This window comes from Delphinus delphis, chromosome 13 (assembly GCF_949987515.2).
Source record: "Delphinus delphis chromosome 13, mDelDel1.2, whole genome shotgun sequence".
Lineage (NCBI taxonomy): Eukaryota > Metazoa > Chordata > Mammalia > Artiodactyla > Delphinidae > Delphinus > Delphinus delphis.
Window position 1 is genome coordinate 24,810,354 of NC_082695.1, and position 15,357 is coordinate 24,825,710.

The 15,357-nt window shown below is 58.7% G+C and overlaps 1 protein-coding gene across 1 annotated transcript in view; it reads left to right on the forward strand.

Annotated features, from left to right (window-relative positions):
* BCR (BCR activator of RhoGEF and GTPase) overlaps positions 1-15,357 on the forward strand; it is a 100,290-nt gene that overhangs the window by 47,549 nt on the left and 37,384 nt on the right. Inside the window, exons 2-5 of the mRNA XM_060028432.1 lie at positions 2,988-3,154; positions 8,691-8,795; positions 9,134-9,319; positions 14,686-14,793. Coding sequence (XP_059884415.1) covers positions 2,988-3,154; positions 8,691-8,795; positions 9,134-9,319; positions 14,686-14,793 — 566 coding nt within the window. The remainder of the gene's footprint in view (positions 1-2,987; positions 3,155-8,690; positions 8,796-9,133; positions 9,320-14,685; positions 14,794-15,357) is intronic.

The window sequence follows — 15,357 nt, forward strand, 5'->3', positions numbered from 1 at the left end:
AGGTGGGATGCAGGAGGGGTGGCCAGCCATCCAGAACTCAGGCTTAAAAGCATCAGTTCCTCAGACGTCGGTTTGGGGAGGTGTGTGCAGAGGGAAGATGGCTGGGTTTTTAGTTGCCAGGGAGCCTCCTCACTATGCCGTGGCATCTGGCTGCGAATCTGGCCCCTCAGTCTCACCTGGTGGGGGTGAAGCATCCACGTCGGAGCCTATGGTCCCCCTGGACACGGGCCAGCAGACCCTCACGGGGTGGGGGGGATGACTTGGTTTTGCACCAGGTTGTAGCCGGGATATCGTGGAACCAGCACGTGGTTTCACAAACATGAATTCTTGCAGTTTTGGGGGTGAGCCTTGGGGCCCTGAGCCTGACCCTGAAGTTCTTACTGGAGACTCAGTGTTGATTTGACCTTGGTCATGAGCTCAGCGTGGTCACGGGCCTGGAAATCAGGTGGCGTGCTCAGTGTTCTACCAGGCGATAAAGAATATGTTGACTTTTTAAGATTGTTATTTTTTATTTTATTTATTTATTTTTTATTTTATTTTATTTATTTATTTTTTTGCGGTACATGGGCCTCTCACTGTTGTGGCCTCTCCCATTGCGGAGCGCAGGCTCAGCAGCCATGGCTCACGGGCCCAGCCGCTCCGCGGCATGTGGGATCTTCTCGGACCGGGGCACGATCCCGTGTCCCCTGCATCGGCAGACGGACTCTCAACCACTGTGCCACCAGGGAAGCCCAAGATTGTTATTTTTTAAGAAACAGTTCAAAGGTTCTTAGGATATGTGGACGCTGGTAATTCTGAGCTAATGGAAAAGCCGGGCCCAGAGGAGGAGTTGGGGGCAGAGGATGGGACCTGTTGAAGGAGGTGGGGAGGGCATGGCCGGCCGCCCTAAAGAGTGACAGTGATGTTTTAGAGCTGAGGGGGCCTCTATCCATTGTCGAGTTCACGGGCCCAATTTTAAGTCAGCAAAACTGAGACATGGACGGCTTAAGTGAACCGCACCATCTCAGGTGTGCAGCCCCCTGGACAAGACCAGAGCCTCTCGCTTCTGAGACATTCCTACCACGGCTTAGAGCTGCCCACCTGCCCCACCTGGAGGGTGAGTCCCAGGTTGCAGGGCCAGAGCAGAGAGCCCCGTGGCCCAGGGGGACCATTCAGGTTCGCGGGGAGTGAGGCTTTGGCAACTGAAGCCTTCCGCCCGTGCCCAGCTGCTGTCGGAAGCAGCTCCCGTGGTTGGCACGTTTCGAGTAGGGGTTGCTGCAATTTAGGAAAAGAAGGCCTCGTGTTTATTTTATTTAAACAAGCAAACAAACCTGTGATTCCCAGAAGGAAGTGGAAGCTGGAGTCAGACCTGTTTTGGAGGGTGGGGTATGGAACTAGGATTTTGCATTAACAGGGTTTTGTGGTTTTTAATACAGTTGACCCCTCCCCAGCTGTCCTTGGGGATCCTGAGTGAAAGCTAGTTAAGTGCCTTTGCAAATTCTCAGGAGGAGGAGGCAGAACTTGACCGTGGCCTCGGACTATCCTGCAAGGACAATACAAAACCCAAAGTCCAGGGGGTCTGTGGGTGATAACACAACGATCTTGGTAACTAAAGCCCCTATGATGGTCCGTGGATTAAGGGTCCATGGGATTAAGAGGTACCAGGGTGCCTCTGTGCGGCTCTTGGGGTCCTCCTGCTACACTCACCCCAGAACTAGCCTCTGCTGGGACCCTCCTGTGGACACACACACAGGCAGAACCCAGCCTGGCCTTTGCGGCTGGCACCTGAGTGCAGACACCAAGGACACGGGCGGATCGGCATGGCAACCAGCACAGTGCCAGGCCGGGTGGGGGTAGTGCAGGATCTCTGCCCTGGCTGTCTGCTGGGGTCCGATGGGAATCCTTTACAGCCACCAGGGCCCAGGCCACCCCGGGCATCTGACTCGGTCTGTTTTCAAAGCTCCCCAGGCGATGCTGCCCTGTAGCCAGGGCTAAGGACACCTGTTAGAAGGCATGTGACCAGCTGGGACTGGAGGTGGAGGAATGGGGTGAGGCAGAGGCATGGGAGGGAGCTGGGACTTTGGCCGTGTGGGCACCCGCAGCTCGGTGGCCGGTCTTAGCCTGCCATGAGATCCTCCAGGCTGCCCACACGGAAGGAAGTGAGAACAGTCACATTTCAGGCTCTGGAAGCCCGAGAGTGGCCCTGTGCTGGGCCCTGTGCCCACCTGGCCTGGGCAGTGTTTGGTGGTGTCAGTTGTTGTAAACTGGTGACTGACCGCCCCGGAGGCCACCTGTGCTGTAGCCTTGGTCTGCTTGCAGGTGAGTCATGGTGACGTGACTTAACCCAGTTGGGATGACCTCTTGGAAATCCCGGGTGCCCTTTGGAAGGGGTCGAGAAGTGGCCCTCATGTGAGATTTGGAACAGGCTGGGCCATTGTGAGTTGATGTCCCAGTGAGGGGCTCCCCTGAATTAAAACAGTTCTGGGAACGGAGCTACCAAAGGGCCAAGGGCTTGGAAGCACGTGTGGGCTTTGTGGTTTGGCCTGAGATGGGGCTGACTGCCGTCAGGTGCCTGTAGGAAGGTGTTAGCTCTATAACTAGGTACCCCCAAATAGGGAGCCTGCTGTAGCATAAGCCACTCTCTGTGCTCACAGGGACACTTGGCTGGGAGAGGCCTGCATCCTGTTTCCTGGCCCTGCACCTAGGTCAGCAGGATCAGGTCGGATCCCACAAAGGGAAAAGAATGTCCCTGACGGCAAGACACTAGCGTTTGGGGTCCACCTTTCAGGGCCCCCTCCCGCTGCCCCACAGCTGTCGAAAGCCCAGCCTCGTGTCGCCTGACCAGGGGGCTGCTGCTTCGTCCCCTCCTCGCGCTGCCGTCTTTGGGTGCCGTCAGTTGTGAAGGTGAGGTCAGCCTACCTGAGGCCCCTGTTCCACGCCTGTAGGTGACTGGTGGGGCGTGGAGCCCCTCTCCTGGCTCTAACACAGGCTGCTTCTCTGCAACATAGATGCACCATTCGGGACGCCGCCGGGGTACGGCTGTGCCACGGACCGGGCCGAGGAGCAGCGCCGGCACCAGGACGGGCTGCCCTACATGGATGACTCACCCTCCTCCTCGCCCCACCTCGGCAGCAAGGGCAGGGGCAGCCGGGATGCACCGGAGTCCACCAAAGTGGTGAGTCCCGGGGTGGGAGGGTGGGTGCCAGCAGTAGCAAGTGGGTGATGGGACAGCCAACAGTCGGAAGTCAGTCACTAAAGCCCTTATTCCCCCATCTGGTGCGTGGGGACCGCCTGCCGGGAGCATGAGCTGGGGGGTCGTGGGGCTCTGTCGGTGGGGCATGGACGAGGCAGGCAACCGTGCTGAGGCCCAGAACTCGGCTGCCGTCTAAAGCAGCGGAAACTGGGGTGGTGGCCCCAGCAGGGTGCCGAGCAGGGTGGTGTCCACACCCAGAGCACTGGCCCCTTTTTGCCAGAGGAGATGCTGACGTGACTCATCCACTTTCCAGGGTCTTTCTCCTGAGGTCTCATTGTCATTAATGGTCCCGCCATCACCTCCACTCTACAGATGGAGAACTGAGGCCCCGAGGTCCATGGCGAGTGCAGGCCGGCGCATCCTGCAGGTGCCTGTCTCGTGGACACACGGCTGGGGTGGTGGCGGAGCTGGTGAGCCAGCCCAGCCTGGCTCAGTGTCCTCACGCTCTCAGCGGTCCCACGGCTCAAGCGGGCACTTCTGAGGTGCATTAGGGCCCAGCCAGGCACCCCTTTGACCTGTCGGGGTCTTTCCTTTTGGTCTGAGAGGGTGCTGTCCTTGGGGCACCTCTGTCTTTCTGGTCCCACTGTCCCTGAGGACACACACCTTCCCGCTTAGCTTGTTTCTGGGTAATCTCCACTCTGAGTTTAAAACTGAGAGAGAGGGACTTCCCTGGTGGTCCAGTGGTTAAGACTCTGTGCTTCCACTTCAGGGGGCACGGGTTTGATCCCCGGTCGGGAAACTAAGATCCTGCATGCCACATAGCGCAGCAAAAAAAAAAAAGAGAGAGAGAGTGAGAGGACTCTGCTTTTCCATGTGGCTGGAAGCATATCTTTTCACTGCAGTGGCCTCTCCGCTGGGCTGGCGCCTTAGCTACAAAACTACTTCTTTCTTTAGCTTTTGTGATTTCTGAAGACCACCGTGTTGGGCAGGCTTCTCGTCCTGAAACGGGAGTGGGAGGGGAGCCCATGTGTAATGCATACCTCCCTCGTGCAGCTTCTTACCAAACAGCCAGTTTCACCATTTTACAGACGAGGGGACTGAGGTTCAGAGAGGCAAAGTGACTTGCTTGAGACCATACAGCTACCAGATCTGAAGCCTTTCCAACCCCTCAGCTGACAGTCTTTCCCTCAACTGCCTTGCCTTTTTTTTTTTTTTGCGGTACGTGGGCCTCTCACCGCTGTGGCCTCTCCCGTTGTGGAGCACAGGCTCCGGATGCGCAGGCCCAGAGGCCACGGCTCACGGGCCCAGCCGCTCCGCGGCATGTGGGATCTTCCCGGAGCGGGGCACGAACCCGCGTCCCCTGCATCGGCAGGCGGACTCTCAACCGCTGCGCCACCAGGGAAGCCCTGCCTTGCCTTTTTTTGATGCACCCCCTTTCTTCCTGCGTTGTGGGTGTCAGTTGGTACAGACAAGCCTCCTTACGGCTGAGCCCTGAACTTGGACAGTCTTCCCTGTCCGTCTGTGGTCCCTGAGGGTTGTCTTCCCCCCGCACCACCTCGCTCTACTTCGGGCCCCTTGAGGAGGCTGCTCTGCCCTCCCTGTGCCCCAGGCCCTGTGCGGCTGGATGCCCACCTACCTCTCCCTGGGCTCCTGCCCTCAGACCCCTGCCACACTGACTTGGGGTTCTGCCCCCACCTTTTAGCCCCCAGTTGAGGGGCTTATCTGCTGTGGAGCCTGTCCAGATCCAGTTGCTCACCCCCTCCTGCCTCGCAGAGCCCACAGGCATCTCTCACATTACACACGAGGCTAGAGACTGCACCTGCTTGCCAGGCCTGGGGGCTCCAGTCCCCAGCAGGCCACCTGGCTCAGAGAGGTGTCAGGAAGCACCTGAGTGAGATGGGGACTCGATCAGAGGAGGGCGGCACTGTTTTGTTCCAGAAGCCCCGTGGTTAGGTGCTTGGAGCCCCAGGGTGGGCACCCTTCACTCCCCTGGAGACAGGCACAGCCCTGACTTTCCGGGTCCCCCGTCAGCTCTGCAGTGAGACTTCCTTCTTTCATCTTTGATTATGGGTTTGAAGACGATGCAGCTGTCACTTTCTAGCACCCACAGAAAGCATGGTGGTCTTGAGGTCAAAGGTGCCTCATCCCCATCAGCCAGGGGAGGGGTCCCTGCTCATCCCTGTCCGTCCCTACCTTCCCGGGCGGGGCTCACCCCCGGCTGCCGAGCTTGGGCCCTTTGAGTGGTGAGCTGTCAGGAGGACCTTCCTGGGGACTCCATGGCAACTTGGGGCCTCGGTGGCCTCCTGGGGTGCAGGTCAGCTCCGTGCATACCCGTCCCCAGGGGTGGGTAAGGGGTCAGCAGAGGCCAGGCTCCCCCCTCGCCTGGGGCACTGTGGAAAGGATGCAGGTGGCCATGTAGGGTGGATCCTGGTGACCGAGGCTGTCCCAGCGCTGAGCGTCAGTGACATTCTCCATCCCTGGTCGTTTTCAGAGATGCCTGCCAGTCTTGCCTGTGTTTCCCCTGGACCCATGACTATACAGTGCCAGCCAGCGAGTGTCAGGATAAAGATGAGGGTCTGGGCATCACCCCCGGCTGCTGTCCTGTGGGGAGGTGGTGTCCTTTGTTCTGCAGCTGTGCTGACCACCACATCCCAGCCGGGAGCAGCCAGCCCTCACGGCCCAGGTTCTGCGCCCCAATCACCCCAGGCCCCGGGTGGAGGTGGGCCTGGCAGCTGGCTAGCGGGTGGCAGTTCTGTTCCCCTGGGTCCCTCCCTCAGCTTCCCTACCTTGTTTTGCCACACCCAGTTCATTTTTTATTTTTTATTTGTTCTTTTAGCCTCAGGGTTGTGTTGCCTTGCCCTCTCCCTTCCCGGGCAGCAGTGAGAGGAGGCCTCCTTCCTTCCTTCTTCCACTCGCCCTTTTCCTCCAGCCTCCTCCGTCTGGACTGGGTGCATTCACGCGCCCTTCCCCGCGCTGGCACGTGCCGAGGTGGGGTTGTAAACATCGCTGGTCCCCACCCTGGCCTTTGCTCTCTTCTGCACTTCCCCTCCACCCTCTCTCCTCCGGGTGGGGTGGACCAGTGTCCAGGCCGAGCCGAGCCGTCCCTGTCTGCTGCCACTGGCCCGTTTGAGGCTCAGGAGAAGGTTGTAGTCTGAGGAGAGGTGCCCTCGCCCCCGCCCAGACGTTCCCTTGAGCTGGCTGCGCCCTCTGGAACGGAGAGCTGGACGGGGCGCTGCCCTGCCTACGTGCCTTTTCCGCCCGGCTCTCCAGGCCGCGGCGGTGGGAGCAGCCCCACTGGCTGTGCTCACAGTAGTGGGGTTGTTCCTGGGCGCACGAGCCTTCACCCTGGACCTGCTGGGAGGCACGTGCAGGGTCCGCGCAGTGTCCGCTGGGAGCTTGCTTCCCCGAGGCGCCTCCGCTCGCGACGTGGCCTCTGTGATCTGAGGTGAGAGGAGATGATGGGATCCCTTCACCCTGCACATCTGTGCTGATAGTGGTGGCACTGGGGGCCCCGAGCAGCCTGCGTGGATGGTCCTAGACCCCAGGACCCGCTTGTCTCACGGACAGGGGTTCCCTGGAGGGGCCCTTGGAGCTTTGTAAAGATGCGGCCAAGCCAGGGCCCAGCCGGCGGGTCTGGATCCTCTCATTGGTTGGTTTATTCTGTGAGTCTCCGTGGAGCACCTGTGTGTCCCGGGCACTGTGCCCCAGAGGCTCCCACCCTTGGAGCCGCTGCCCAGCGTGGTCTGGACGTGGGGTCTGGTGTGGGACGTGGGTGTCCTTTCCCCGGAGTGGCGCTTAGCCAAAACTCTGCTGGCTGTCCCCAATGTGTGCACACGCAGCTGCCTCCCGTTCATCCACAGGCTGGGAAACCAATGGAGGAAAGCACAGGGCTGTTACGTCCCCTCCTCTGGACACAGGGCCCCAGACATCTGGCGCCTCCCTCAGACTGCAGTGAGGCCGGTCAGCACAGGCCGGGCAGAGGGAGGGCAGCCTCAGCCTGGTGGAGCACAGGCCATGGGCACGGCCAACCTGACACCAGATTGCCTTGTTGGTGGTCCAGGAGCAAGTGAGGGGTGTGGCCAGGAAGTCGATGAAAACAGCAGTTTCATTGCCTTTGGAATCATCATCTGTATGAGTTTCCTGGGCATCTGTAATAAAGTGCCACAGACCATGTGGCTTAAACAACAGAGGTTGATTTATCCCAGTTCTGGGGGCTGGAAGTCGGCAGGGTTGGTTTTTCCCGGGGCCTCTCTCCTTGGCCTAGAGATGCCCATCTTCTCCCTGTGTCCTCCCACTCTGTGTGTCTGTGTCCTAATCTCCTTCTCTTGTTCTTGTTTATATTGAGGCATTGACATATAACATACCCGTTGTAGGTGTACAACATAACGACTTGATATATATATATATATAGTAAAACGATCGCTAACCGTAAGTCAACATCCATCATCACACGATTACAAATTTTCTTTCTTGTGATGAGAACTCTTAAGATCTGTTCTTTCAGCAACTTACACGTATACGATACAGTATCATTAACCGTAGTCACCGTGCTGTTCATTACATCCCCAGGGCTTATTTATTTTCTAACTGGAAGTTTGTACCTTTTGATCGCCTAGTCTCTTCTTAGAAGGATACCAGTCATTTTGGACTAGGGCCCACCCTAGTGACCTCATTTTAACTTGATTACTTCTCTAAGGACCCTTTCTCTGAACACAGTCACATTCTCGGGCACCAGGGACACATTGCCCCCGTAGCACCATCACAACTAGGGATGGAACGTGGTCTTCCAGCCATCTTGGACCCTCCCCCCTGCATCCAAGGACACGTCAGCTCTGTGTTTCTGAGGCAAAGGCAGCAGAGCATCACCCCACATACAGTAGGGACGTTTAGTAGTAGGGAAGGGGGGACTTTGCCGTAGCCCACATGTATGCGGGTCCAGAGTCTGGAAAGCAGGCTCAGAAGAGCAGGTTCAAGGGACAAAGGCCCTGAACCCAGGGGATGGGGTTTCCCTTGGGCAGGTGGCCACAGCCCCCAGCCCCACCACTGTGGTTGGGAGGGAGGCGGTGCTGCCCGGGCCTGATCGGTCCAAGGGTCTGGTGGCAGTGGCACAGAGGCCGGCGAGGCAGGTACCAGGAGAGGAGAGGGGAACTGTGGAAGGAGTCGGGGTGGCCGTGTGGGGAGCCCAATGCCCCCTGGGCTCAGCCTCTTCCAGGACAGCCAGTCCTCGGTCACGGGTAGAAGGTGTGGAGAGAGGCCTTGCCCGCCCTGCTCATCTCCAAACTGCCCGTTTCCTGGTGTCAAGACCATGGGTGGCCTTTGGCTTAGCTGGATGACCATCCAGAATTTGCAGCGACCACAGTCGAGCTGATGTGCCGGGACCCCCATGCCTTCCTCATTTAATCCCACCTGGAACCTTCTCGGGAAGCTTGTCCTCAGGTCGACAAGCTGGCTTCCTCTCTGAGAGGGGCCGCCTCAAGCACCCTCCCCCAGGTCTGACTTTTGTCCGTTTCTCCTGCAGAGTGAGCTGGACTTGGAAAAGGGCTCAGAGATGAGGAAATGGGTCCTGTCTGGAATCCTGGCTAGCGAGGAGACTTACCTGAGCCACCTGGAGGCGCTGCTGCTGGTGAGGAGGGTGCAGGGGCTGAGCGGGCAGGATGGGCCCTGGAGAGCTCTGCTTACGCGTCCCAGGTCCCAGGTCAGCCTGGGAGCAGCCCACCCTCCCAGGATCCTCGACACACCTGTGGGCAGGCAGGACATGCCACCTCTGTGGAGGTTGGGCCTCCCCAAGGGGCAGTGGCTGCCAGTGAAAGACTCGGGTACCAAACCAAGCTGGCTTTCAATTTTTATTGTTAATGGAATTTAAAAAATAAAAGCATGTGTGTCACGTGACCACAATGTACTTGACAAGTGGCGAGCCCTGACACCTGTGCTGCCCCGCCAGTCACCTGTGCCCTCTTCCAGCCCATGAAACCTTTGAAGGCTGCTGCCACCACCTCTCAGCCGGTGCTGACGAGCCAGCAGATCGAGACCATCTTCTTCAAAGTGCCTGAGCTCTATGAGATCCACAAGGAGTTCTACGACGGGCTCCTCCCCCGCCTGCAGCAGTGGAGCCGCCAGCAGCGCGTGGGCGACCTCTTCCAGAAGCTGGTGAGTGACCCGGAGCAGAGACCCGGCAGCCTCCTGGGGGTGACGGGGTGACGGGCGGGGGCCAGGCCTCTCCCTGAGCCTGGTGCCACCTGCGGGCGAGGCTGCTGAGGGCATGATGGGGAGGGAGAGTCCTGGACACATCTTACTGCCTGGGATGCCGAAGGGGGGCTGTGGGGAGGGGGTGCCGCCACAGCACCACTGCTGGACCGCGTGAAAGCGAGGCTCCCCTCCCTCTGCTGGCCCCAGTGACATCTCTGGTCCTTTCTGGGTCTGCTCAGTTTTACTCAAGGTTCCCAGTCTCCGGACTGGTCCCCTCTGGACCACAAAGAAGCCGCTGCCCTGGGAACAGGACTCAGACTCTGGGCAGGGGTACTGGGGCAGGCAGAGCCTGGAGGGGCAAGCACAGGTGGGGACAGCGGGGGTTTGTTGTACTTTATATCATTTTTGCAGTTCTATGAATTAAAGGCTCTTGAGTTAATCAAGAATTTTAAAAAAAAAGTAGTTTGGGGAGGGAAGGCTGTTCAATGAAAGGGTCATACGAGAGGAGCCCTTGGGTCCCCAGGGGGTCCCTAGCTGAGGAAGTGGTGAGCACAGGCCTTCCGTGTGGCCCCAGCTCCCGCCGCAGCCATTTTGGGGACCTGGAGGCACGTTAAATGCTAGCGACTGTGACAGCAGCTCCCTGGATGCTTGCAGGAATCAGGACGTGGCCTGTGGACAGGCTGGAGGAAGGCAGGAGGGCTGGTTTGTACCTGGGGATGGCCATGCCGGGCTGTGAACCGAGGGACCGTGAGGCCATCTGGTCCCCAGGTAGCGGGTTCAGCTCTGATCAGGGGGCTCCAGGGGGCCTGCGGGTGCCCTGTCTCAGCTGAGCTGAGGCAGCCCCACCAGGCAGGTCCCATCTCCACCCGTGCAAGTGAGGAGGCCGAGGGGCAGGAGGTCACCTACCCAGACGGTACCCCTGGTCTGTGTGCCTCCAGGAAGAGTGCTTTGCCCCTGCCTTCAGGGGCATAATACTGGAGGGTGGGTGGTGCTGGATGACAGAACAAGGGTTTCTGCAAGGGCTCAGTGGGCCCAAACTGGCTGGGAGTCCATTCGGCAGACGTAGCTCTGGATCCCTGGTTACAGGGAGGGAGAGGCGGCCGTGGGGGCAGGTCAGGGACCTTCTCTGGCCATTTGCTGACCTCGGGGCCCACGAGGAGCGAAGGATTCGGCTTTTAAAAAGTCAACGGGATTGGGAAAATCTAGTAATCAGATGAAACGGATTGGTGGACCCTTGGCACTAGCCCAGCCACCCCCGGAAGGGACCAGGCTCGGTGAACACTGAACTGAGACGTGGGTAATGAGGACGATGGAGAAAACTCTCAGACGGAGCTGCCGGAGCGATGTTTGTCTTCCAAAGCGTGAGGTTCATGTGTGAGGAGGCCCCCACCTCTGGGTCTAAAGGGGGAGCCAGTCTCTTTAGGTGGAGGCTGGTGGGGCATGTCTCTATATAAGGGGCAGCAAAGAGGCCACCTCCCAGCAACGCGAGCCCCCATCCTGGGATGCCCTCGAAGGCGGGTGCTGGGTAGGCCTGGGTGACCGGGATTCCACCTCTGAGGACCCCTAATCCTGATTAAAGGGTTGCCCGGGCCTCCTGTGCTCTTTCCCTGGAGTGTTCTCCCTCCCGAGGGCAGCCGGTCCTCTGGGGGTGGGGTGGCCAAGGTCACCGGGCCCTCTCTAAGTGCCCAGAGCACGCGGTGAAAGAACGCCAGCCCCCAGCCCTCCTGGGCCGCCCAGACGCCCAGCTGGCCCACCGCCACGCCAGCCCCCAGCCCTCCTGGGCCGCCCAGATGCCCAGCTGGCCCACCGCCACGCCAGCCCCCAGCCCTCCTGGGCCGCCCAGACGCACAGCTGGCCCACCGCCACGCCAGCCCCTAGCCCTCCTGGGCCGCCCAGACGCCCAGCTGGCCCACCGCCACGCCAGCCCCCAGCCCTCCTGGGCCGCCAGGATGCCCAGCTGGCCCACCGCCACGCCAGCCCCCAGCCCTCCTGGGCCGCCCAGACGCCCAGCTGGCCCACCACCGGCCTGTCTTGGCTCATGCTGGGCTCCGGCATTCCGCCCGGGTGTGGCTTTCCTGTTGGCCACCACCCCGGGCTGCAGACTCTCCCGCCCGGGACCCCTTCCCCGTGGCCAGAGAGCCGAAGGCTGTGTTTTGACGCAGGTGCTCCCCATCGTTGAAGCCCACATCTTTGAAGAATTGTGTTGTGGGCAGAAACTGCAACCACGCTCTTCCCCAAATAACACTCTGAAGTCACTCGGAAACTGAAAAAAAAAAATTTAATAGTCTGATGAACACCAGAATTTGGAAAGTTTCCTCTGGTTTCCCTGGTGTCCTTGAACTACCTTCACATATCAGATGTTGCAGCGCAAAGACGTGGGGAGAGAGGTGGGGCCGCGGTGGGAAGTGGAGCCCCAGGAACCACGTGCTGCATGTTCACCTGTGTGTGCCGCCAGGGCGGGGCGCTGGGTCTCCCCAAGGACAGACAGACACCGTCCCCGTCCCTTTCAGATCAGCACTGCGGGGTCAGGCTCCCCAGCTAGGAGAGTCTTAGGACCCGAGGAGCCTGTGATGCCCCAGCCCTGGTACCTCTGCTACCCGGGAACTCATGAGCCACACCTGGTAGCTAGGAAGCCCTGTCCTGACGGCGCCTTAACTCCCCTTCCTGTGGGGCTGTGGGTTATTGCTACCCATCCGGGGGCTTTGTTTCTGGCTGAATTTTTATCAGCTCGGGTTTTTTGTTTCTAATCATTTCAGACTTCCTGAATTGTTGCAAGAATAGCACAAAGAACTGGGTGTGCGCCGGATATACCAATTGTAACATTTTGCACTGATTGTAACACTTTGCCACATTTGCTTAATCTTTAATCTTTATCTCTTTCTCTCTCCTTTGTATACACACCCCCCACCCCCACCCCACCCCCACCCCCACACACGCACACATGCTGAATAGTTTGAGAATAAAATGCAGGTCCCTCTGCCCTTTTACCCCTAAATACTTCATCGTGTATTTGCTAAGGACGTGCTCTTCCACAACCCACAGGACGGTCCTCCATCGGAGGACGGTTCACAGTTGGGTGATACTATTATTTAATATGCAATGCTCCTACAGATCTCTCCCAAGTTAGCCATCGTGTTCTTTGTAGCCATTTTCCTTCTGAGTGGGATGCAGTCCAGGTCACGAGATGTACGTGGTTGTCAGGTCTCCTTAGTTTCTTTCCATCTGTACCAGTTTCTCAGCCTCTGCTGGTCTTCCACAACCTTGACATTTTTCTGAAGGGTGCATTCTAGTTTGGGTCTGATGTTTCTTCAGGAAAAGATTCAGCTTCTGCGCTTCTGGCAGGGAAAAAAAACAACAAAACCCTGCAGTGATGCTGTGTCCTGTCGGTGCCTCACATCGGGGGGCACGTGATCTCCATTGGTTTATCGGTGCAGCTCGGGTTCTGATTAGTGCATGAATTGCTTGGAACTTCTCAAAAATCACGTGGAAGATGTGAGCTCCTGGAAGAGGGGGCAGGAGAGGTAATGAAAGGGGTTCTCCTCCCAAAGACCCTGTGTTAGTTTACTAAGGCTGCTACAGTCCAGGTGGCTCAAACAACAGAGATCTATCTCCTTCCATTTCTGGAGGCTGGAAGTCTGAGATCCAGGTGTGAGCAGGGCTGGTTTCTCCCGAGACCTCTCTCCTCGGCGCGTAGAGGCCATCATCTGTGTCCTCACGTGGTCATCCCTCTGTGTCTGTGTCCTAATCTTTACTTCTCATAAAGCCCCTAGTCAGATTGGATCAGGGCCCACTTGAATGGCTTCATTTTTGCCAAATCACCTCTTTAGGTCCATCTCCAAATACAGTCACATTCTGAGGTGCTCAGGGCTAGGGCTTCAACATATGCATTTTGAGGGGACACAGTTCAACAGTGATATCCCCTCAGGACTCGGCTGAGACGTTGCCTCTTTAGAGAGACTGCCCTGACCACAGCATGTAAAGCAGCCCCGCTGTTCTCCTCACCTGCTCTGCCTTCAGCCATCTGCCATATTACTTGTTGCTTTACTTATTCATCGTGTGTCTCCTGCTAGCTGGCTGCGCTGTGTCTGAATGATTCGAGATGACAGTGCCTCAAGCAAGGCCTTTGTTTTTGTGGGGGACCCTCAGTGAGTGAGGGGGAGGAGGAGAAGGCAGGGCTCTGGGTCCGACCGGATGGCAGGGAACCTGGCATCTGGAATGCAGCGACTCGTCCAGGTAATCAGTGGGGCCAGGCAGGGCCTCCTCCAGCTGCTGCTTTTTCTCTCGCGCCCCCAGGCCCACACGCAGCCCCCTCAAGGAGCGAGTCCAGAAGACCAGACAGTGCCAAGGGCATCTGGGATTGCCATCTGAAGAAACACAAAATTCAGTATAAATGCAAATGCATGTAGAAATAAAATTTAGGTTCGATGCAGACCAAACACCAGGATCAGCAAAAGCCTTGGTCCTCCCACTCCTGGTCGGCTGCAGTGGGAGGCCCGGCCAGCAGGTCATGGCGTCTGCCCTTACACCCCAGGCCGGGGTTTCCCTGCTGCCTCTGGAGGTGACCTGGGGCCCAGCCATGGTGGTGGCTGCACACAGGACACCTCCCCCCAACCATGGAAGTCTTTACTCAACTGAGTGTCGGAGCAGGAGGCCGAGTGAGGAGACACTCTATTAATGCCTTTGGTTGAGAACAGGACAAACAAACACCTCTCGCCTTGCACCCGGCAGCAGAGGTCTCCCACCTGCCAGGTGTGTAGCATGACACCTGGGCCCCGTTGCCAGGTCTGGGCTGGGCTCATGTCTGGGCAGCGTGAGCCCCTCTTCTCCAAGGGCAGCTCAACTGAGTGTTTCTTGCGTGTCTGAAGAGATCAGATAGGAGCAGAGCAGTGGCCCCTCAGGCCAGGGGTGGGTCCACTGAGGTCTCCCGCTGCCAGGATGCGAAGGGGCCGCTCCATCCCACCTGCTGGAGACGCTCAGCCACATTCACTGATATCCTGGAACTTCAGCTGCTGCTGGTGGCCTCATTTAAATGAGTGGGGTGGGAGGATGAAGAGAACTGCTACCCGCCCGGGGCTGTGAGTCACTTCTCAATGTGTTGCTTTGGAAGCAGGAAGCATGCTTAGCGCGTGGGGAGGGGAAGCAGGTGGGAGGCAGTGACAGCGTGGAGGAGCTGAGTTTCCCACAGCCCTGCACTGTCTGCTGCACCTGGGCTTCCTCCAGAGCCGTGCATAGAAGCCCGTTACCCAGAGGGATGGAGACCGCCTGTCCCGCACCTGTCCCACACCTGCCCTACACCTGTCCCACACTCTCTTCCTTCCTCCCTGCAGGCCAGCCAGCTGGGTGTGTACCGGGCCTTTGTGGACAACTACGGAGTTGCCATGGAAACGGCTGAGAAGTGCTGTCAGGCCAACGCTCAGTTTGCAGAAATCTCTGAGGTACGCGTGACGCTGTTCAGACAGGTGCGCCCCTCCACCTCCTGAGGGTGGGCTGTGGGCTGGTCGTTGGCACACCGTGACCCGGGAGAAGAAGGCACAGCAAACTAAGGTCTGGTTGTGAACCTCAGCTCTGTTTCCGGATGCCTGTGGGTTGTCCTGAGCAGACAGACGGAGCAGCCCGAGGAGCACCCCGCCTCCCCAGCGGCCAGGGCCCAGCTCTGGGGTACCCCGGACAGACTTGCACTGTCCGTGTGTAGTTCGGGGTGTCCATAGTTCTGCCCCATTAACAGAGGTCTCGACACTTGAGTCCTGAGGCCGACTTTGCACCTTGCGGATGGAGAGCAGGTGGGGAGGTGTCATGCTCTGCTCCTCCGGGGTCTGCATCCGGCCCGGGGGATGGGGCTGGTGTGCGTTCTGTCGACCCGCGTGGGAGGAAGCTGCAGGCTGGGCACTGCACCGGCCCGGGGGCTCTGAAACCTCAAGCCCTGGAGTGTTAGCACAAGGGGCCTCGGAAGAGCCCCCTGGATGCAGAAGACGGGCGGCCATCGGGGGCCGGTGGCCATG